Raw genomic sequence first — 23,938 nt, forward strand, 5'->3', positions numbered from 1 at the left:
GTTTAGAGTGAAACAAAACTATTCCAAACAAAAATACTCCCCCCCCCACATAAATATATATAGAAAGCCAAGCAAAATTTTTTTAGATTTCCAAACATCCTATGAGCTTTTGTTTTTTTATAGAACATCTCTAATATTTTTCTTCATTGTTGTCAAGAGAAAAAAAAAGTTCCAACCTTCATTCCAGGACAGTTCTTCAAGATATACTCGTGCATCTACTGGTCCCATACTTCTCAGATCATCTTCTATAAAATATAAAAGGAGACACTTATTTTTGATGCTTTAATTATAACTACGAAGAATGCCAAGGAGGCAGCTGTAGTTCTGGTCAGTACAATTCTACCCATTTAAAACACTTAAGCTTACTACTTTTGACAAGCATTTTAAGGCTACCAGACTTCAACTGACTTAAAATTTCAGTTCATATCACTTCTTATACACTCTAATAATCAAAATCTACCCCGTCTTCCAAATATGCAACATGCAAAACCATGAAGTCAATTTTATGATACTCTGTGATCAACTAGTGACCCCACTATTTTGTGGAAGATATGGAAATGTTTTGTTAGATAAACTGTATCTGTAGCTATGATGGCAATGTGGAGTTAGGTAAAAACAACTATTTGAACTTTAGTTGTAATATTTTACTAGCTTTCTGACCTTAGGTGTATAGTTTTTTTCATCTCTAAGACAGGAGTTAGTTCTTCTTCATCTACCTCAGGACAGTGTTCTTCAAATCAAATGAGATTAGGCTAAAAGTAAAGCTCTACCCCAATGAAAGGGACTACTACTAGATATCTCATTTTTAATTGCTTGCAACAGGGTAAGTAACTCACAGGGAAAATTACTTTACTATATCAATAACCCTGCAAATGTACTATGTTGTTGGTCCGCTGCTCTTTCCTGAGTTATAAAGTTTTCCCTACAGATGGAAGATCCAAAGAAACCTGGAATTCCACCTGAATTCAGTAAGAGTATGGTCCAGGCAGTACAAGCATGTACTTAAAAACTTAAAACAACTTTCTGTTTGTACAAAGCAAGCAATTATAGATGGGAAATACTGGTCTTTGTTTTTAAAGACACATAATACTTCCTGTATGCTTGTATTGTTCTTTAGAAGTCAATGCTTAAAAAGAAACTACTAAAATCCACCCCTCACCCCAAAGAAATTTTCTTTAGCTGTCTCAGTAGTCTCTTGTTCACCTGCTGAGAACGATTCCCTTTGTTCTGTTGTGTGAATGCCTGAAATTTAATTATATTTAATAACTGCCTCTTCAAAACATATTGGTGAGTTACACAATTTTATAATTGATGAAAAGATTATACAATATTTTGAACTCATGTTGGTATTCTACTAAGGTATGTCAAACATTATATCACTTTGTATCTACTGGATACCAACAGTCTGTTAGACTGTTTCTAAAATCCAAAGTCCTTGACTAGCAGTCAGGGTGGTTCCTCCATCTTTGTAAGCGCACTAAATAACTTATGCAGAATGTATCAATATACTAAGTAATTTCTTAACAAAATAAAACACTTTGACTTCCACTTTCTATATAAAGTATGCCTGGTTATATCTTATTCAGTTATTAATAATTTTAAAATTTTCTACCTGAAAGTCTCTTGGATGGAGAAAAAAGTCTTCCACATGTTTTAATTTCTTATCTATCATCTTTATGTCGAAAGGATCAGGTTAGTTTGCTTGAATGGGGAAATAAAACACTTTTAGATTTGAGGAAGGGGGTAATAATTGGCATTTATAGAACCTATTTAGGAGGAAAATAGGTGTAATGAATTAACAACCAAGTAGCCTACAGTCCCAGGCTATCCTGAGAAATTCTGAAATCAATTAATGCAATTCAGACAAAGCAGGAATGATAAGATGAATAAGCCTTCTTAATCTAACATATCTTGAACTCTTGTAATACATTAACCACACAAAAACAATTAACACATTCCTATATATCTATTCTGCCATTTTTATTTTAAAATAACACATGAGAAATAACTGGAAAATATAACTGCCAAGCAAGTCAGCTTCCTATTGTTGTACTTCTCTATTGGGAAACTATTGTTATTCTCACCTAGTTCCTATCACATTGTGCAACCCTATTATTACATCTACTCAAAAAATATGGCATTTACATTTTTTTCCCCTCTTCTTTATCTCTATTGGAACGTTAGAGAAGATATCTGTTTTTTTTTGGTTAAAAGAACAATTTACACCACATTTCATGGTAAAGGGAAAACAGTACACAGAAATAGTTAATATCTTACCCAAGGTCAGAGTTAAAAGGAGTATATTAAAATATGTCCATGTTCTTTGGCTGCGTCTAAACATCTATATATTGACCTGATTATTCAATACCAGGTGCACATAGACCAAGTTTCTGTGGGCATTCTAGTTCTAAAAGGCAGTATCTGGCACAAAGGATAACATACTGTATGATTCCCCAGTATATAAAATGTACACTCGGTCCTCATTATTTATGGGTTCCATTTTTGCAAATTCACCTACTCACTGAAATTTATTTGTAACCCCCAAACTAATACTCATGGTATTTTCATGGTCATTAGCTGACACGTACGAAACAGTGAGAAATGTGTCACCCAATTAGCATGTTACTAGCAAGGTGGAGCCTTCCTGTCTCAGCTCTCAGACCATAAACAAGTGTCCTCTCTGCAGTCTATTTAGCACCATGTTTTTTGCATTTCTGTGTTTTTGTTGGTATTTTGCTGTTTAAAATGGCCCCCAAGCATAGTGGTGAAGTGCTATCTAGTGTTTCTAAGTTCAAGAAGGCTGTTGATGTGTGCTACAAAGAAAATACGTGTTAGATAATCTTCATTCAGGTATGAGTTAGAGCATTATTGGCTGAGAGTTCAATGTAAATGAATCAATAGTATATATGTCAAATAGGGTGTCTTTCAATAAGGTGTACTCTATCTTGAATCCAATAAAACAAGGTTATATGTTGATTAGTTGATGAAAATGTTATGACCAGAGGCTCAAGGCAACCTAATCCCATATCTTGGAGATACTGTAGGTTTGGTTCCAAACCACTGCAATAAAATCAGTATCACACTAAAGCAAGTCACATGAATTTTCTGATTTCCCAGTGCATATAAAGATCAGGTTTATGCTATACAGTAGTCTATTAAGTGTGCAATAGCATTAGCAAACAAAAACAAAAACAAAAACCCACAACTGTATATACCTTAATTAAATGCGAAACAGACACAAAGTGAGCACATGCTGCTGGAAAAAGGGTGCCAAAAGTCTTGCTCCATGCTAGGGTTGCCACAAACTTTCGATTTGTAAAAAATGCAGTATCTGCAAAGTGCAATGAAGTGAAGCCCAATACACTGAGGTATGCCCGCATTTCCTCTAGGAGCAAGGATTCAGTATTCACCAATTCAGTGTTTGTGGCAACTTGTTAGAATACAACTACAGCAAATAACTAAAATGACTTCAGAAAACAAAATACCCTGGGGTGTGCTGAGTAGGCAGGGTGAGTAGTGACTGAAAGAAGTTGGGAGGGCCTTCTGGGGTGCTGGTTAAATGGGTGTGTTCACTGGGAATATTTACTGAGCTGTACATTTATGATTTGTTCACTCCTCTATGTATATTTCAATAAAAAGTTTTAAAAGGCATTGCCTGAGACTCTATTAGCTACACTTTAAATAGAGATAAGGAAAGAAAAGTGAGGGGGGAAAGAAGTTAAAGGCTCATGAGAAAGTGTGTATTCTTTGAAAGGACAGTAATCTAACAACTTCTAGAAAAGGTTGGGGGTGATTAACTCAGGGGAAAACTGGATCCCTGGAGAACTGTATAATGAGCAGAAGGGTTACATACAAGTAAAAGGTGAATATAAATGCAGGGAGGGGGTGGGAGGGTGACTGAGAGCCTTTGTTGAGAGGCAGGTGTCCAGGGAATGGGACAACTTTTCCCTCCCCCACTAAAAGGACAGAGCACAAACAAATCAATGTTTTTTTTTAATTTCTTTTTTCTTTTTTTAAGACCTCTACTTGTCAACTATTGTGCTTATAATTAGAAAACTTAATTCTTCCCTATCCCCTAAAGTATCTCAGACTAACCCCGTAATTAGTTTTGATAATTCTCTAGTAATCAGGGATGGCATCTGAAAATAGATAAATTAGTTTTCTTTTGTAGGACTACATATATTTTTGCTGATTACAATATAACATTTTATAGGTATCTGAAATACAAATCCTAACTCAAAGTTCTGTTAACCTGTCACTACCAAAAATGCTGAGAAAACATAAACTGATTTAGAAAGTGATTTAATTAAACGAACAGATCCATGATTTTAAATCCGGAATCTTAGCTACAGAATGGTAATAACTACCCAAACAACAACAACAAACAGCCATTTGGCAACAAAAAGCATTGCATGGCATTTGGTGTACTTTATCTTGATCTACTGATACTATCTATATGATTTCTGATTCTTTTAAAGTGAATGGGTTTGGATTTTTCTAAGATATCTGGGAACATAGAGGTCCATTCACACCCTTTATAGTGATTATCAGCTTAGCCAAATATGGAGATTACAAAAACATTCAAATTTACTTCCATATAGAAAACAATGCATTAGGGTTGAAGAGAGATTCCTGAAGAATATAATAATAAAATTAAATAATTTATGTGGTTACTTGAAAAAGAATCTTTCAGCCTTTAGAAGTAAGGGCCCTTCTGACCTTGTGTTCTATTGGATTTGTCTGACAACAAGAAGTGAAAGAATTCTGTGGCTCTGTTGTCTCAATGGTGGGATCTAAGAAAATACTGGCAGGATTCATCAGAGAGGTTTATGAGCCTGCAATTCAAAGAGATTAAAAGAAAAATCTACAGAGATTCTTTCACACTGAAGAATAACATTAAATAACTATTAGCAGCTTGGTCCAGTAAAGCTTACTAGGGCTCTCGCTGGGTCATTCACAACTTTCTAAAAGAGGAAAGGTTTTTTTTTCAGCTCTATTTGGGAATCAATAAATATTTCTTACTGCTTACAAGACAATGGAATTCCAGTCTTTTTAAACTTTCTAATAATAGTAAAATTTCTAAAAACAACTCTGCTGCCTTAATTTCATTATTAATCCCAGAAAGCTTTTCAAACTGTAGCTACAATTCAAAAGTAAATAAATAAAAATAAAAAATAAATAACAGCAACAAAGCACCACAGGGGAGAGATATTTAACTTTATTCATTATGGCTGAGATACCTAAAAGTCTCATTAAACCCAATAATGGCCAAAAGATCAAGTCCATCTGCAGTTCTTTCCCTACTATTCATGCAGCAATGCCATGTTACTCAAGTGATCAAGTCCCCAGAATACACTCATTTAGCAATCAGTCCACTGTATTTTACTTTCAGCTAAACAGAATAGGAGCCATTTCACACTTAAACTAAAGAAATCAACTGTGTATGCAAGCTACAGTAAAAAGCAAACAGCAGTCTTTTCCTTTAGGTCTATATTGCTATTTTAAAACCATTAAATTTTTCATATAGTAACTTGAAACTAATCGGTTTCCTTGTCCTTAATAGGACTCTGTTCTTGGAAAAGTTTCTACCTTAATAAGAGATTCAGAATCAGGCAACATTTAACTTGAAGTCTGTTCATTAAGTCACAAAGCACTATACACCTCTCCCAGGTGAAATTAAAGAGTCACAACTGCAATGCCTTCCAGAATAGAAGAAAAATGACAAAAATCTGGACCTTATTATAGAATTGAAGAATGGCGGAGCTTTTGTAAAGTAGGTGTAAACCAAATGCTCCCGAAAGGTAGGCCTGGCCTCTCACTCTGACCCTCAAAAATGCCTCATCCCTGAGCATTTGGAACAAAAAACAGTAGAATGTACACAATCCATTCAAAACCTAGGAGCCAGTGATCAGAGAGAATGGCTCTGAATCCCTCTATCAATTACTAGCTACATGAGTGAACTTAGTCATATCACTTAACCTCTCTGAACCTCAGACTCGTTCTCTGAAAATCAGATATTAATGTCTTCCTCACAAGTTGTTCAACACTTCTAAACAATGTTTAAAGACAATTACCACAGTCCTAGTGTTCAACAAACAGCAACTGTTTTAACTGTTATTATCTCATAAAGTTTGGGTTGACCTAGATATTCAAGACCATAAGAAAACGACTAAGCACCAATCCATTATTGGAAGAAAAAAAACTGTCAATTACCACAGTGTAGGAAGGCAACAACACTTTACCTTCTCTGGATTTGTTACAGTGTTAAGAAGTTAGATGCACTTTGCTATTATCAGTCCCATTAAATTTGACCAATTATTATCAAAGCCATAGTTTATATAATTGTTTAGGCCTTCTGAAGTTTCAAACACAGAACTGGAAGGTGGGAAAGAAATTCTTTAACATAATTAATTTGTGATTTGAATATAAAATGACGCAACAAAAGGTGTCATAAGAAAGCAAAAGACTATCAAATGAAGAGATGTATGAACATTAAGTACTAAGATTAAATTCCGAGAGCAGAAATGATGGTAGATCAAAATGTCAGGGAAGGCTGGGAGTTTAGGAGAGGTTGAGTTGAACCTCGAACAAAGAATAAGATGTGAAGCAGCAGAATGGGAAGGTATTATAAGGGCAAACAGAATAAGCAAATTGGTTTGGGAGCCCCTAAGTGGACCAGGAGAGAAGATTCATTTCAGATTTGTGGTAGGTGATGAGGCTGGAAAAGTAATCTGGGAAAAAGTGAAATTCTCTGTCTCACTTAAATTCCAGGTGAATGGGCAAGTGATGTGGGGAGGAGTTCTTAAACAGAAGCGAGAATAAAGAAAGATAGATCAATCACAATGTAAATGATTATGAAAAATGAGGGCAGTAGAGAATGGAAGACCAATTAGCAGCTATGGAAATAATCTAGGTATTTGTTATAATCTAGGTAGCTGTGAGAATAAAAAGATCACATGGGGGAAAAATTACAAAAGAGGAAATGTCAACTGACATTTCTGATTCATGGCTGTAAAAAGAGCAAAACAAAAATAACCTTTTAAAGAAGACCATAATATGAAACCAAAGTTTCAAATCTAAGGAAAAAAACAAGCAATGAGAAAGGGGAACCCATTGATTTCAGTTGGGCCAAGTACCCAAGTAGAAATTGGGGGAGAGGTTAATGCAGAAGGTGCAAACTTCCTAAAAGCCTGTATTTCTCTATTATTATATCAGAACTTCCAATTGTGTTCACACATATCAGAATTATAACTATAATCTTGGTCACAGGTTTCTACAGCATTATTTGAAACTACCAAAATTTTTATTCTAAATCACTGCAAATGAAGCCTCTTAAAATACATATGCAGTGCAAAAAAATTATTTGCATTCAAGTAAAAGCAACAAATAATGTGAGTAGTCACCTCCTTGTGACAAGTAAGATGGAGAAGGGAGACCCTAATAGAAAGCTGGAAAGAAACTCCCTCTCCCTCTCAAGAAAATGCCAGTCCTCAACTGTCTAGATAGATTTTCTGCATCATTTCACATACTTACTTTTCCCGGAAACATTCACCAAATAACATACCTGCTGATGTTTATCTTCAAATTTTACCTGAAGCAAATTTTTACAAGCAAGTTGGAAATTCCTAAAATCATGTGGAAATACCAATAAGACCATATCTAACTAACTCAAGTATTTTTTGAGGGTCAGTTTTAGCACATAATTTACACAAATATCTTATTGGCCTTAAATCATAATTCCTAACAGTTAACACAAATTTGTATTATCCACACCTAAAAGAATATTGTTTTCCTTCTTATGGAGTTAATCAGTCTTTGGTAATAATATGCTTTTCAGGAAGGATTTTTGAGTTTAAAAAAATAACATGCTAATACAGTTGTCTGATGGATAAATGTTGGTGGGATTCAAAGTATGTGCTTCATTTGGTCAAAGATTTATATGGTGATCTTCAATTCTCATATCTCTATCCTAATAAAGAGATGAAGTGACTTGCATAATAGAACAAAAGAAATGACCCTTTGTACCTAGCTAAGAAGAGTAGCTGATCAGCTTTAAACAAAGACACATTCACTTTACAATGTCTGGCTCAACCTCCTTCTAAGCCAGGCTGCTGTGGTCCAAGTTCTTGACTAACCATGTAGGATGAAGGCTCCATATTAACTAATTAATTCACTAACAGACTCAAGATACGTCTTAATACAAAATAATATTCCAGCAAGGATTCCAAACACAATCTCTGTGGTTTTTTTTTAAACATTATTTATTTTATTGACCTCTTTGAAGGCTCGTTCCTCCTCAAGCCACAGAGAAATAACCTAACTACAGAGCCACTGGGAAATCAGAGATCTATCTGTGTGACTGTCACACTGCAAAGCTATTGAATCATGATCTCTATTATTTTCCCATGATATACTTCTGATTAGTCTTTTTAATGAGCTTCATATATGAGAATACTCCCTACAAGATTTATAAAGGAGTATAAATCTATTCAACAGGTATTATTCATGTCGACATTTTATATATCCTGAAAAGATTTTCCAAAGTGCTCAACTGGTTGTCTGAAATGCAAAGCCTAGTCTTGAATAACTACATGCCTTTCAAGCGAACACTGGAAGCAGCCTTTGGAAACAGTCTTAGAAACAATAAGGTAAATATGCTAACTGGAACTAATTGATTAAATTCACTGGTTAACATTGCTTTCACAATGTATAATCTCTGGGTATCGAATATTATTCAGCCCCTTTTGGAATCTGCTTTCTTCAGCCTAGACAGCATTGCCCCAAAAAGTGAGCTAAGAAGGTAGAAGTGGAAATGAGAAAGAAAAAAATATGTACTTTACTTTAGGTTATCTGCTCTTGACTATTACTTTCTCTTTATTAGAAAGAACACATTTGATAATTTCTCTTGTAAAGCAAAGAAATATGGATGTCAAGGGCTCCTTTAAATTATCTTTCAGGGAAATATATGGCTGTGGGCAATATTGATGAGATTTTCCTTACAACAGAGCACCAACTCCAAGCTGTGAAAAATGAGAAAGCATTCAACATCAGTCAATAATACATGTCCTACCACCTTCCCAAGTATTACAGAGCTCAAGTTTATCTTACACTGCAAGTTAATGGATGGTAGGTAACAAACATATTTAAAGCACACCATATGAAAAGAAAGTCTTACAATGAACTATCACTGCATGCAAAAAAGAGTTCTGTATCACAAAGTTATTTCCATGTCTCCAGGGGGTGACCCAGAAAAAAGAGTGCTTTGACCTGTTTATAACAAATACTCTCTCTCTTGGTAACCTATCCAGGTTTTAACAAATTATCACTCTCAAAGGTTTTCCTTCTAACAAATCTAAATCCTCAGTGTTAGAAGTTCAAGTTCATTTCCTTCTTTTGAGAAATGATTTATTGAAGATGGTTAAAAAGGTAAAAATTAATGTCAGCATTCAGAAAAAATGATAATAGGAACATAGGTTTATTCCGAGAATTTTGAGAAATCATTCTGGTATGAAAGTTTTAAAAACAGCAAATTATATTTGGATAAGAGACATGCCTGTTATATAAACAGCAAGCCAATCTCCACTTAAAATTGAAACAAAGCATTCTCATTATTTGGAGCCTGTAATAAAGAAGGAAAAAAATTTGATACTTTAGAAACATATTTCTACTGTCCTTTAGTATAGCACAATTCAATAACCAACCACCTGAAAAACTTGAAAACAAACTAACATTATACAACTTCCAAGCATATCTATTTATCTGGATCATGAATCAGTTCTAATTCTCACTGTATTTGGTTTGCCTATATGTTGTGATCTTAATAATGACTTCCAAGAGTACTCTTGATACTTTAGGCCTTAGTTACTTTCATTAAAACTTAAAATCAAGACCTCAAAGCTCAAACAAAATCTACAGATCCAAGGACTTCTCAAAAGCAATGAATGAGAAAGGCCTGAAGACTTTGATTATTTGTTCTTTCAACACCTTTTAAACCTTCCTCCACAAGACTCTGCTACATTCTCTTTCCTATTATTTTTCATTTCTGATGTACCCCACCCTATGCCCTAGCAAAACGAAATTTTTTTTTTATTCCTGATCTCTTCTTAGCCCCTTGTTTTTAGAAAGCAGGCTATGCATGACAATTCATGAGAATATCACTGCTGTGTTCTTAATAGTAACAGGCTGTGAAATCACAAAAATGCAGACTGACTACAAACACATACCCTGCACTCCTAAGGTTTTATGTAAATTATTCTTGTCTTAAGCAAACTAGCATTCCACATAAGAAAGGTTGGGAAAGTATAAGAAAGCACCAGGAGAGAATAATCATCTCCAGGAGAGCTTGGTGGTTTTAAGAACATAGGTAATTTCTCATATACAATACAGTGGTGTGCACTGATTTGAAGACTTTCAGAGACTATATATCATGTGAACCAAGGTTAAAAAGATATATCTATGGATGAAGCTTATCCTCAATGGAGCCACCTCTACATTCTTTTGTCAGAACTATGAACATATTTACAAAAGAAATACATTAGAAAGATATTCATACATGCACCAAATGAAATTAAACCCAATATTCAAGTCATGTTTGAAAACAAGTGCTAATTCTTTAGAAAGGTATACATGTCTGATTCTTAACACTTCTAAAAAGTAACCTCATCAGTCTTTAAAAGGTAGAAGGGCCTTAAAGCTGATCAGTACTATGAATAAGTCATTATTAAAAACAAATACTGGACAGAAGAAGATGGCGGCAAAGAGAGGAGTGGAAGCTAGTTTGTCCCCCTGGAACAACTAATAAGCAACCAGGAACAACTAGTAAATAATCTGGAATAACTGTGGGGGAACAAACGTGACTGTCCACTCATCATACACCAACCTGAATTGGGAGTAATGCCCGAGATCACAGGACAAAATCTTTAAGTAAAAACTGAGGGTCCAAGCCGGAAGCCCCCTCCCCCCATGGCCCGAACTGCAAAGCCTCACGGTGCTAGAGAGCGGCACTCTCCCAGCAAGCAAATATAGCTCAGCTGAGCTCCAACTGGGGTTTTAATTAACAAATGAGGACTGATCAATACAAGTTATGAATCCCCAAGAAGCAGACAGAGGCTTTTGGTGATGATTGACCTTGGAGAGCCAGAGGGTGGCCGTGGACTGGCCCTGAAGGGGGCTTTCTGTCCCTTTTTTGGCTCAGTGGAGAAAGCATCAGCCATTTTCAGTTCCCAGCGCTCTGACCCAGACAAGGATGGAGATAGCACAGGAAGAGAGACTATTCAAATGCTAATGACCTCTCCCAAGGTGGGGTTATCTTCCTTTAGAGGAAAGAGGTGTGGCCCACCTCTATTAACTGCCTTCCAGTCAGAACCAGACCCCAGGGCCTGGGGGAAAACAGCCACAGGCCACACCTCCTTATACCAGTCTGGAGAGACAGGTGACTGGTACAACCCGCTGGGCAGAAAAGCACAGTGACTTGAGGCCTCACAGGATGTACCAATCTTCTAAGACACCCTCAGGTAAACTGGATACTATTCCCTCATTCCAACACCTGAGTCTGTTCTGATCTGGGAAAACCTGATTGGGGTAACCAAGGAAACCAGATGCCTAGACAACAGAAAACTACAACTTACACTAAGAAAACAAAGTTATGGCCCAGTCAAAGGAACAAACTTACACTTCAACTCAGATACAGGAATTAAACAACTAATATTAAATCAATTCAAAAAGTTGAGGGAAGATACGGCAAGAGAGATGAAGCATATAATGAAAACACTGGGCATACAGAAGGTAGAAACCAAAAGTTCGAAAAAACAACTGACAGAATTTATGGAAATGAAACGCACAACACAAGAGATGAAAGACACAATGGAGACATAACAGCAGATCTCAAGAGCCAGAAGAAAACACTCAGGAACTGGAGAACAAGGCACCTGAAAGCCTACACACAAAAGAACAGATAGAGAAAAGAATGGAAAAATATGAACAACGTCTCTGGGAATGAAATGCAGGAATGTACGTGTCACTGGTGTCCCAGAAGGAGAAGAGAAGGGAAAAGGGGCAGAAGCAATAATAAAGGAAAAAAATCAATGAAAATTCCCCTTCTTTTATGAAAGACATAAAATTCCAGACCCAAGAAGCACAGCATACCCCAAACAGAATAAATCTGAATAGGCCTATGCCAAAACACTTAATAATCATATTATCAAACATAAAAGATAAAGAGAGAATCCTGAAAGCAGCAAGAGAAAAGCGATCATATACAAAGGAAGCTTGATAAGACTACGCATGGATCTCTCAATAGAAACCATAGAGGCAAGAAGGAAGTGGAGTGACATATTTAAGATACTAAAAGAGAAGAATCAACAACCAAGAATCCTATATCTGGCAAAACTGTCCTTCAAATATGAGGGAGAGCTTAAAATATTCTCAAACAGATACTGACAGAGTTTGTGAACAAGATACCTGCTCTACAAGAAACACTAAAGGAAGCACTGCAGACAGAAAGGAAAAGACAGGAGTGAGAGGTTTGGAACACAATTTTGGGATACAGTAGCACAGCAATTTAAGTACACTGAACAAAGACGACTGTGAGCACGGGTGAAAGAGGGAGGTTAGGACCATGTGAAACACCAGAAGGAAAGAGGAAAGATAAAGACGGGGACTGTATAACTCAATGGTGCTCAACGATTGTAATAAAAGGTACAAATATGTTTTTACATCAGGTAGAACAAATGAATGTCAACATTGCAAGGTGTTAAAAATAGGGTGCGATTGGGGGGAAAATACAATCAATGCAAACTAGAGACTATAATTAACAGAAACATTGTATTATGGTTCCTTTAATATATCAAAGGCAATATACCAAAGCTAAATGCATATGAGGGGGACATAGGGGAAGGGTATGGGACTCCTGGCATTGGTGATGTTGCCTGACTCTTTATTCTACTTTAGTTTAATGCTATTTTTCCTTTGCTTGCTTTCTAGCTGTCATTTTTTTTTCCTCTCTATCTTTTCTCTTTCTTTTGTTCCTCTACCTTCTTTGATTCTTCCTCCTTCTTTGTGGAAGAAACGGAGATGTCCTTATATAGATACTGGCGATGGTGCTGAATACATAAATTTGTGACTACACAGGGAACCAACGATTGTTTACTTAGGACGGAATGTATGGTATGTGAACAAAACCGTCTTAAAAAAAAAGGGTTGATGAAGAAACCTTGAGGGCAATATATTGAGTGAAATAAGACAGACACATAAGGACTAATATTGCAGAGTCTCACTGATATGAACTAATTATAATGTAAGTTCCAGGATATAGAACGAGGCTAAAGAATGGGGAGCAGTTGCTTATTACGAGCAGAACGTTCAACTAGGGTGAACTTAAACGTTTGGAAATGGACAGAGGTGATGGTAGCACATTGTGAGAATAACTAACAGTGCTGAATGGTGTGAGAAGATGGTGGAAAGGGTAAGCTCAGAGTTACATATGTCACCAGAAGGAAAGTCAGAGGTTAAAAGATGGGAATGCATAAAACAGTCAATCTTGTGGTGGACAATTCTGTGATTAACTGTACAAATATTAGAAATCTCTCTCATGAACTAGAACAAATGTATGACACTGTAACTAGATGTTAACAATAGAGGGGCATATAGGAAAAAATATATATACCTATTGCAAACTATATACTACAGTTAATAGTATTTTAACATTATTTCATCAACAGTAACAAATGTACTATACCAAAACTATGAATCAATAATGGGGGGGGGGGGTATGGGAGGATTTGAGTTTCCTTTTTTTGTCTTTATTTGTTTTCTGGAGTAATGAAAGTGTTCTAAAAACTGAAAAAAAACTAACTGTGATGATGGATGCACAGCTGTATGATGGTACCATGGACAACTGATTGTATACTTTGAATCTTCAGATAATTGTATGGTATGTGAACAATCTCAATTAAAAAAAATAATGAAACAAAAAAAGAAATACTCTAGGAGGTGGAGAAGATGACAGCATAGGGAGGTGTGGAATTCAGTTAGTCCTTTGGAACAACTAGCATATAGCTAGGAACAACTAGTAAATAGTCTGTAACTGTTGGGGAACATCTGTGACTAACATATATTGTACACGAGTCTGGAATTGGTGGAATGGATGAGACTGCAGCATAAGTACTGTAAGTAAAGCTCCACAAACTGCAGAGCTGGCACCCCCTCCCCCACGAGCAGAGCAGGCTGAGCTGAAACACTTCCCTGTGGTAAAAAGAAGCAGTCTACTAGGAGGAAGGGAAGGTAGGTCAACCAAGCTCCAAATATAGTTGTAGTTAACAAATTTGGACTACTGGATACAAGCTAAGAGCACAGATAAACCTGGAGCAAGCAGAAAAGGAACACAGAGGTTTCCCCTGGCAGAGAGGAGGTGGGGCTGACTGGAAAAAACAAAAACAAAAAAAAACAAAAAACAAATAAAAACAGAGGCTTTTGGAGTCCGCTGAGCTCAGAACTGAAAAGGGGCTGTGTGCCAAGAAAAGGAGCACACAGAACTAGGCACCAACTCCAGTTCTTGACTCATAATTTGGTGGGCTGGTGACTGGCTCTGAAAAGGGGATTTCTTTTTTTTTTTTTCACTTTTTTTTTTTCATTCTAACTAGCTATTAGAGAAAGCCTCAGGCATTTTCAATTGTCAGCACTGCCCAGGCAAGGGTAGGGTTTAGATAGTCAGAACAAAGGAAGGAGTCAAAAGTAGGAGATAAATGCCTAAAGAGCTTATCTTCCCTAAGAAAAGGGGGATGCAGGGCGCAACTCAAGTGGCTGCCCTCCCTCAGAGAACTCAGACTGCAGGACTGGGGGGTGGGGGTGAGAGTGGGGCAGAAACAGCTTAAGCTTGGCTTTTGAAACTCAGCCCCTAGCAGGGACAGGGTCTGCTGACAATTAAAGACAACACACCTCTTTATGCAGGTGGGGAGCTGTGGAGCGACAAGCACCACTTGCTGGGCAGGATAGGAAAAGCACAGCATCTAGAGGCCCCATAGGAAAGTCCAACAGTCTCCTGGGTCTCATCCTCAGGAAAACTTGATGCTGAATACACCGTCTTCCTGAGACCTGAGCCTGTCTGGTCTGGGAAAATCTGACTGGGGTAATCAAGGAAACCAGATGCCTAGACAACAAAAAAGTACAATTCACACTAGAAAAAATGAAGATAAGGCTCAAAGGGAAAAACTTACACTTCAAATGAGATACAGGAGTTGATACAGGAGTTGAAACCAATTAATGATATTCAAAGAAATATGCTATATGAATTCAAAAATCAAATCAACAAGTTGAAGGAAACATGGCTAAAGAGATGAAAGACATAAAAGAAGACACTAAGTGAATATAAGGAAGAACCCAAAGTCTGAAAAAGCAATTGACAGAATTAACGGAATGAAAGGCACAACAGAAGAGATGAAAAACACAATGAAGACATACAATGGCAGATTTCTTGAAGAGGCAGAAGAAAGGATTCATGAACCAGAGGACAGAAATCTGAAATCCTACACAAAAGAACAAATAAGGAGAAGAATGGAAAAACATGAGCAGGGTATCAGGCAGCTGAATGACAACATGAAGCATATGAATATTAGTGTCATGGGTGTCCCAGAAGCAGAAGAGAAGGGAAAAGGGACAGAAACAATGGGAAATAATCGCTGAAAATTTCCCATTTCTTATGAAAGACATAAAATTGCAGATCCAAGAAGTGCAGTGTACCCCAAATAGAACAGATCTGAATACATCTACTGCAAGACATTAACTTAATAATCAGATTATCAAATGTGAAAGAGAAAGTGAGAATTGTGAAAGCAACAAGAGAAAAACTATTCATCACATACAAAGAAAGCTCAACGAGACTCTGTAGATTTCTCAGTAGAAACCGTGGAGGCAAGAAGGTAGTGGCGTGATATATTTAAGATACTGAAAGAGAAAAACTGCCAACCAAGAATTCTATATCCAGCAAAACTGTCCTTCAAAAATGAAGGAAAGTTTAAAATATTTTCAGACCAACAGACAATGAGAGAGTTTGCGAATAAGAGACCTGGCTCTACAAAAAACAGTAAATGGAGCACTACAAGCAGATAAGACAGGAGAGAGAAATTTGGGAAGAGAGTAGAAATGAAGACTATCAGTTAGAGTAAAAAGAGAGAGGGAAAATAGAATAAAATGAAATAAGATATGACATATAAATTCCAAAAGACAAAATGGTAGACAGTGGATATTGAGTGAAATTAGGCAGAAACAAAATACTCTACGGACTCACTAATATAAACTAACATTGATAAGCAAAATTTGAGAGTTAAAGTTGAGAACACATGTTATGAGGAGATAGAGGTTAGAAATTGGGCATTTAATGCTGAAGGAGTACATAAAGGTAAATAGTATAGACTGTATACATCCAGAAATGGATGGCATAATACTGTGTGATGGTAGCAAAATACTGTAAGTACTCTGAACAAAGATGAGTGTTGAGTATGGTTGCAAGAGGAAGGCTACGGGCATGTATGACACCAGAAAGAAAGATAGAAGATAAAGACTGGGATTGTATAGATGACTGTGAGTACGGCTGAAAGGAAGGCTAGGGGCATGCATGACACCAGAAGGAAAGATAGAATAACATTGTAAGATGCTTCCATTAATTGTAACAAAGGCAATATACCAAAGCTAAATGCCTGAAAGAGCAGGTTATATGGGAGTGATATGGGATTCTTGGTGGTGGTGGAGTTGTCTGACCTTTTCATTGTAGTTCATTTTTGTTTTTCTTCTACCTTTTGTATTTTTATTCTTCATTTTTTTTCTCCTTTTCCTCTTTCTTTGGGGAAGGGATGGAAATGTCTTCATATAGATTGTGGTGGAGAATGCATAATTATGTGATTACACTGGGAATCACTGATTGTTTACTTAGGGTGGATTCTGTGGTGTGTGAATAAAACTGTTAAAAAGTAAACAGAGGGAGAAAATGTGTAGAGAGGAATGTACTTATTCCCTGTAGGCAGGGAAATAAAATGGTGCAGCCCATCTGGAGGGCAGTGTGGTGGTTCCACAGGAAGCTAACTATGGGGTTGCCATATAGTCCTGCAACCCCATTTTGGAGTATATACTTGGAAGAATTGAAAGCAGGGACATAAGTGGAGATTGCACACTGGTGTTTAAAGTGGCAGTATTCACGATTCACAAGGGATGGAGGTGATATAAGGGTACACAGACCAATAAACGGAACAGTGAACTGTGGTGTATTGGAATATTGAGCAGTGGCAAGAAGAAATGAAGTTGTGAGGTATGCAACTAGATGAATGGAACGTGAGGACAGTATGCTGAGTGAAATAAGCCATAATCAAAAAGATAAACATTACAATACCTCACTAATATGGACTAACTATAATGTGCAAACTCTGAGAACTGAATCCAACAGCATAGTTATCAGGGAAATGCTTATGGTAAAGGTTCCTAGATTGTAAACTCTTACAGCAGTCAAATCTATTCATGAGTTGTAATGGTTATTTCTAAATTCTGAGACGCTGAGCTTTCTGTGTATAATCTGGTTGGTCCTGGAACTTTGGTATCTATGTGACACCTGAGACTCAGAGCCAGAATTCAGCAGCTGTGAATTTCAGCATTACCCCATACAGTAAATGTTAAAGAAGCTGAAAAAGAGATCAGATTTTCATTAGAGATATGAACAAAATGGACTTGGTTAGGAGTAAGGTAAACCAGGGAAAAGGATGGTATTGTCTGTGTTTTCAAATTTCAACTTCTATGTGAGACAAAAGGAAGAGATGTCTATTTAATAGAAAATCTATATTTTCTGTAGCACACTATATAATTTAACTTGTATAGTAAGTTTATTCAAGCACCATAATTACATGAAACCTTGAATAGGGGGCAAGAACTGGTTGGTTTGTACAGGTTAGCAGAAAGCCCCGATACAACCCAGAATAATTTGGGCAGAGAATAAAAATGTATTTGCAAAGCCCCCTTGAGGGACTGGGGAAAAAAAAGGGAATTAATTAAACTTTCCCACATGGGAATTCCTGATATTCTCGCAAGCACTGGGGACTACCATTGCTTTAGGCCACACCCCTGATCTTGGGGCTTGCCTTAATGAAGCTTGTTACTGCAAAGGAGAGGCTAAGCCTACTTACAATTGTACCTAAGGGTCACCCTCAGAGAACCTCTTTCATTGCTCAGATGTGGCCGGCCTCTCTCTCTAAGCCAACACTGCCTTCCCTGCTACATGGGACATGACTCCCAGGGGTGTAAATATCCCTGGCAACGTGGATGACTCCCGGGGATGAGCCTGGACCCATCACTTTGGGATTGAGAAAGCCTTCTTGACCACAAGGGGGAAGAGAAATTAAACAAAATAAAGTTTCAATGGCTGGGAGATTTCAAATGGAGTCAAGAAGTCATTCTGGAGGTTATTCTTATACATTTTATAGTTATCCCTTTTAGTTTATTAGTGTATTAGAATAGCTAGAAGGAAATACCTGAAACTTGACGAACTGCAATCCAGTATCCTCGATTCTTGAAGACGACTGTGTAACTATGTAGCTTATACAGTGTGACTGAGTGATTGTGAAAACATTGTGGCTCACAATCCCTTTATCCAGTGTATGGACAGATGAGTAGGAAAAAAGGGGGGCAAAAAGTAAATTAATAATAGGGGGCAGACGAATGAATAGGAGCTGTTTGGATGTTCTTTTGTACTTTTATTTTTATCTTTATTCTTATTTTCATTTTTATTTCTTGGAGTAATGGAAATGTTAAAAAAATTTATTGTGATGAGGAATGCACAATTATATGATACTGTGAACAATTGATTGTACACTTTGGATGACTGTACAGTATGTGACTATATCTCAATAAAATTACATTTCAAAAAACAGAAAACAAACTATGAATGTTAAAAAAATAGAAAAAAAAGAAACAAATAGCTCATGAAGTCTTTTCACACAAAGGTATTACACACTGCAAAGAATTACTTAATTTTATTGATACAAGCCACTCTGAAAATAAATGAGTGTTCCACACATATCACTGACTTTATCCCTTAATGCTTTGTGTTTAAAATAAAGCTTTATTCTTCAAATGAAATTTTTATAACCTTAGTACAAGATGCCTTAAAATAATTTTGAAAGGTTTGATGGTGTGCCAGCATAGGGCAGGGAAGAGGACTCAATAACTAACCACAGACAGTGAGCTTTTATCAACACATATGAATCAATGCTGAGCCTGGTGCACTACTGCAGAATACAACTGAGGGTTTTCCTCACAGGCAGTAAATGATTATTGACTCTCCCCATCAGCATGTAGGGTGCATACTGAAGGTTCAAATAGAAGGCAGAGGGACTCCTATACCAAGGCCAGTGCTGAAAGACAGCCTGTGGCTTTGGGCAACTGCAGTCCATGTGTGACAAACCTGAGTTACATTTCTCCCTTTCTTTTTCCCAACAGCTTGTCACCATTTTAAGAAGCTATTTTCTAACATGCATAAAAGAAATGACTGTTAAAACTTCTTAAGTAATGTGCATTTCTAAAGTATCTTTTAGAACAATCTCATGAAGAATAGTTGATCCTGGAGATAAGCATGAAATCTAACTTAAACCAAGCTCAGAGACAGCAAAGAGTGCTTTATGATGTTATCCATTGTTCTTCAGATTATCATTTATGCAATACACATTTTTAAAACTACTACAGTTAAAAAATTAATCAGTACATAATTAAATTTAATGAAAAGAAGTTTTTAAATATAAAAAAACTTAATCAGGAATGTGTAAGTAAACGTTTTTCATTAGTTATAAAAAGCAGTTTCCATGGTTTCACAAGAAGCTACCTCATAGTAATTTTGTTAACTTCTCAATGAATACCAACAATCACTACTAAGAATACAGTGTAATTAAAAAGAATGATGGAGGGGAGGAATAAGAAAGTCAGCAATAACTTGGTTCAAAAAAATAGATAATCCTCAAAAATGCTCCCCGGGAATGGCTGTGGACTGTACTTCAAAATGTTCTGTAGCTCCTCACCACAAGTACATACCATGCCGCTGCAGGTCATACTCTTTTTTTGTCTCTTCATTCCCTAGAATTTTCCACGCCTGATCAATTTCGATGAACTTCTGGATGCATTCTTCCACTGCTCCTGCTGGCACATCTGCACTTTGTTTGTCTGGATGATACTGCCAATCAAAAATATGGGGAAGAAGGGGTTGTGAAGAGAAAGTTGAACGGGGGTAGGTAGAAATAAAAATAGCTGTAAATCTGAGTTTTGGTTAAGAGAAGGTAATAAGAAGATGAAAACTAAGACGCCAAGCAATGAGACAATGGTGCTGGGCACAGGAGACAACTGCCAGGTTAATTAGATCACTGGAGTAGCTATAAATTCACCAGTGACACAATCTGTCACAATTTGCAAAGATCGCATTTTCTGGATAATTTACTGACAGAATTATTGGTCTCATGGACAATTTACCTAGAGAGGATGACTAACACAAACAGAAGTAAGTACGTGCAGAAGAACAGGACGTGAAAAAGGAAGAGCACCGACTTTTCAGAGTATGACACTTTCCTTATATAACGTGTTTGGCTGTAGACAACTTTACAAATGGACACTAGGTTTTCTTGTGAAATTAAATTACATAATCATAAATCAAAAACGTATATCAATTACTGAAATAAAATACCTTTCATCTTTTGGCTCAGCACTGAAGATTTTAAAGTTATAAATCCCCAACTTTAAATTGTACTTTAAAATGGCTATTCTAGGGCAGATTTGTAAGAAACTACTTTACAGAACTCAATGAAGCATTTGAATATAAATCAATTCATTAATGAATCTTATGTGAATTTTTTTAAGCCTAGGCAATGATTAAGAATGCTTTCAATATGCAGTAATTTCTTTAGACTTTTTGGTCAATAGAAAGTTTTATATCAGTTTATCAGTTCTCAAATGCTAGTATAAATTTGGCTTACTGGCTATCTCACTAATACTATCCCCTTCTTTCTTCCTTCTCATCCATGTTGTTTGTGGCTCTTCCTTCTGTCAGTTATTCTGAAAAAGTTATCTATGTCATTTGTGTTTCAGCAATCCTTCACTTAAAACAAGTGAAGAAAAGTTATCTAAATTTAAAGACATATATAAATAATTAGGATAACAGTAGTGGATATTCAGAAATGTAATTTTTCCACTCTCAAGCAAATAAGGAACCATTTGATAGTATCTATCCAGAATTATCAACCAGCAATTACTCTGAAAGTTTCAGAAAATATATTAAAGAACGTATTTTAATTATAAAAGTAACTTAAGAATTTCCTTTGCACTTATCAGAATAGTTTTTCTTTTTCTTTATTCTTATTCCTTTTTTTCTTTAAAAAGTTTCTACAATAAAATAGCCAAATAACCACACCCACCCCAAGGGCTTGGTTCACATGCTCACCAATTATAAAATCATTTAAATTCTTTCAAAGACTGGACTATTTTACAGACATTAAAAGAGCATAAAAAAATTACAAGTGTACCATGTCATCTGTTTTCTAAGTTGCTAAGGCCAAAGAGACTAAGTGAATGGTGGCAAGTAACAAGAAATCAAACAACTTCAATTTTCAATCCAGAATTCAGAAAGCATCTAAGTTTTTAATCATAAGGTTTACTACTGACTTCAACAGTAAATCTGTTCTCATGCTGAAGTTCTTCACAACGCTGATGATCCCCAACTAGAAGAAGAAAAGTTCTTGTAATATTTGGCTGCACAGAAGAATTAATGAACATCATGCATGCTAGAGAAAAATTACAGGGCAAATGAGAATTAGCCTTCCATTTTCCCTCTTGCAATCTGTCTCTTCCTGTGCCAAATCTATCAGTTATCAATATTTACATATATAAACCAACTAAAATGATGACTGAATAAAAGAAAAGGAAACTAAGGATTTTTCTGTATCTCTTTTTTTCCCAACCATTTATCAAACAATGCTCATAAAAATTTATTCCCATATTGAGATTTAGGCAATCCCTAAGGTTGAGACATTTAAAGCAATATCCCAAAGCCAAAACAGAACTGGCTGCACTGAGATTCTCTAGCTCATCCATTCCTCTAACACAAAAGGAAGATTTATGTAGTAAGTCTGGTAGGATTCAATAATCTAAAGCATTCAGTATACTTAAATATGCCACCAGTATATATTTAAAAAACACTTTAATGTGAAAAGTCTTAATCTAAATATGTCACAAGCATTAACTAAGGGTCTGAAGAAATCATTCTAAGCTATAAGCTATAAACCATATGCTCCTAGGAAGTATAGATGAAGACATGTAATTTGTAATAGGCCACTACAGAAATTCACGTGGTACAATGAGTATAAAAGATTAGGCCTTGCTCATACACCAACCTGACCAATAAAGCCTTATAAAACCAAGAATTAGTTCGTGGCTGCCCAAAACTAAAAGCTATCACTAAATTTTATTGAGTCATATGCCAGTTCTGTGACAGTCAAAGTACAATTTAATCTCTTTCACTAACTTACTGTTTTCCTGACTACTTTTTGAAATAATTAGCTATTTGAGGGTTTTAAGTTTATTTTATTGTGCTACTAGAATGCAACAGTACTCCATGAAAAGTGGTTCAATTAAAAATGGCAATTATTGCCAAAAAATAAGTAAGTCATTTGGGATGTCAAGAGTCTCAGTATAATCTGCTTTGAGAGCCAGATCTAGAGTAAAATTAAGGTCTAAAAAGGAATAATACAGTCTGTGGTAGGCTGAAAATGGCCCCCAAAGATATCAGATCCTAAACTCTGAAACCTGTAAATGTTATCTTATTTGGAAAAAAGGTCTTTGTGGATGTCATTAAGTTAAAGATCCTGAAATGGGCAGATTGTCCTGGATTATCATCTAGGTGAGTCCTAAATGCAATCACAAGTATTCTTGTAAGAGAGACGCCGAGTGAGATTTTAAAACACATAGAGAAGTAATATGAAGATGGAGTAGAGAGAGATTTGAAGGCACTGGCCTTAGAGATTAGAGGGATGAACTCACAACACAAAGAATGCTGGCGGCCACCGGAAGTTAGAAGACCCCTGCCAGCCCCTTGATTGTATCCCAGTGATACTGATTTCAGACTTCTGGCCTTCAGAACTCTGAGAGAATAAATTTCTGTTTTATGCCACTTAGTTTGTGGTATTCGTTTCAATAGCCACAGGAAACTTACACACAGACCAAAGTAGTTTAAATATGAGACTATTAAATATAGACTCCATTAAAATATTTTGTGCAAATCAGTGGACATTCTTAATCTTTGATAACTTTATAAAAACTGAGGACTTTCTCCCCAAAGGTACTCATCACATCCCTAATTTTCTCTCCTCCCAAAACAAGACAAAGAGAAAAACAACAGTTCAGCCACCAAGTTAATTTCCAAAATTCTCCATCTCTTCACTCTTATTCTTCAAAACTCACCAACAGTTTTAAAAACTTCCCCTTTCTTCTCCATCTACTTCTCACCTAAAAACACTGCATATCTTTTAACTCCCCTCAAAAAATATCCCAGACCCCAAGAGATCTCACAGTCCAGCACTTCCCAGTTGAAGGGCACTGGTCTCGAGTCCTGAGATCCACCGAGATCTGAGAGGTGGGTGCCTGGATTTCTGCTTGCCAGACCAACTCTGCTGTGGTGTCACCACTGTCACCAATCATCAATAAGCAAGCATAAAGTGTGGCTGGAAGGATAGAAGCCATGTGAATTCCCCACCATTGAGTCCCTGAGGTGTCCAGAAGGGATGCAGACAATGAGGTCTCACTTAGCCAACTGGTAAAGAACTGGGGCTGTGGGAGAGGCACAGTTTCCCTTCGTCATTTCGCAATGTAACAAACTCCTATAAGGATCCTCTAAAGAAGGAAACAATGGGTAAGCCAGGAAAGAGTGTAG

The 23,938-nt window shown here is 36.4% G+C and overlaps 1 protein-coding gene across 3 annotated transcripts in view; it reads right to left on the reverse strand.

Moving 5' to 3' along the window:
• DNAJC24 (DnaJ heat shock protein family (Hsp40) member C24) overlaps positions 1-23,938 on the reverse strand; it is a 74,942-nt gene that overhangs the window by 16,752 nt on the left and 34,252 nt on the right. For 2 of the 3 annotated variants that reach the window (XM_037839041.1, XM_037839042.1), the window contains exons 3-4: positions 20,059-20,197; positions 177-245 (exon numbers count right to left, since the gene is read on the reverse strand). In XM_037839041.1, coding sequence (XP_037694969.1) covers positions 177-245; positions 20,059-20,197 — 208 coding nt within the window. Of the gene's footprint in view, positions 1-176; positions 246-20,058; positions 20,198-21,675; positions 23,922-23,938 lie in introns of those variants that run through there. The other variant, XM_037839040.1, reaches the window with a different exon arrangement.

The sequence above is a fragment of the Choloepus didactylus genome, chromosome 6 (genome assembly GCF_015220235.1).
Source record: "Choloepus didactylus isolate mChoDid1 chromosome 6, mChoDid1.pri, whole genome shotgun sequence".
Taxonomy (NCBI): domain Eukaryota; kingdom Metazoa; phylum Chordata; class Mammalia; order Pilosa; family Megalonychidae; genus Choloepus; species Choloepus didactylus.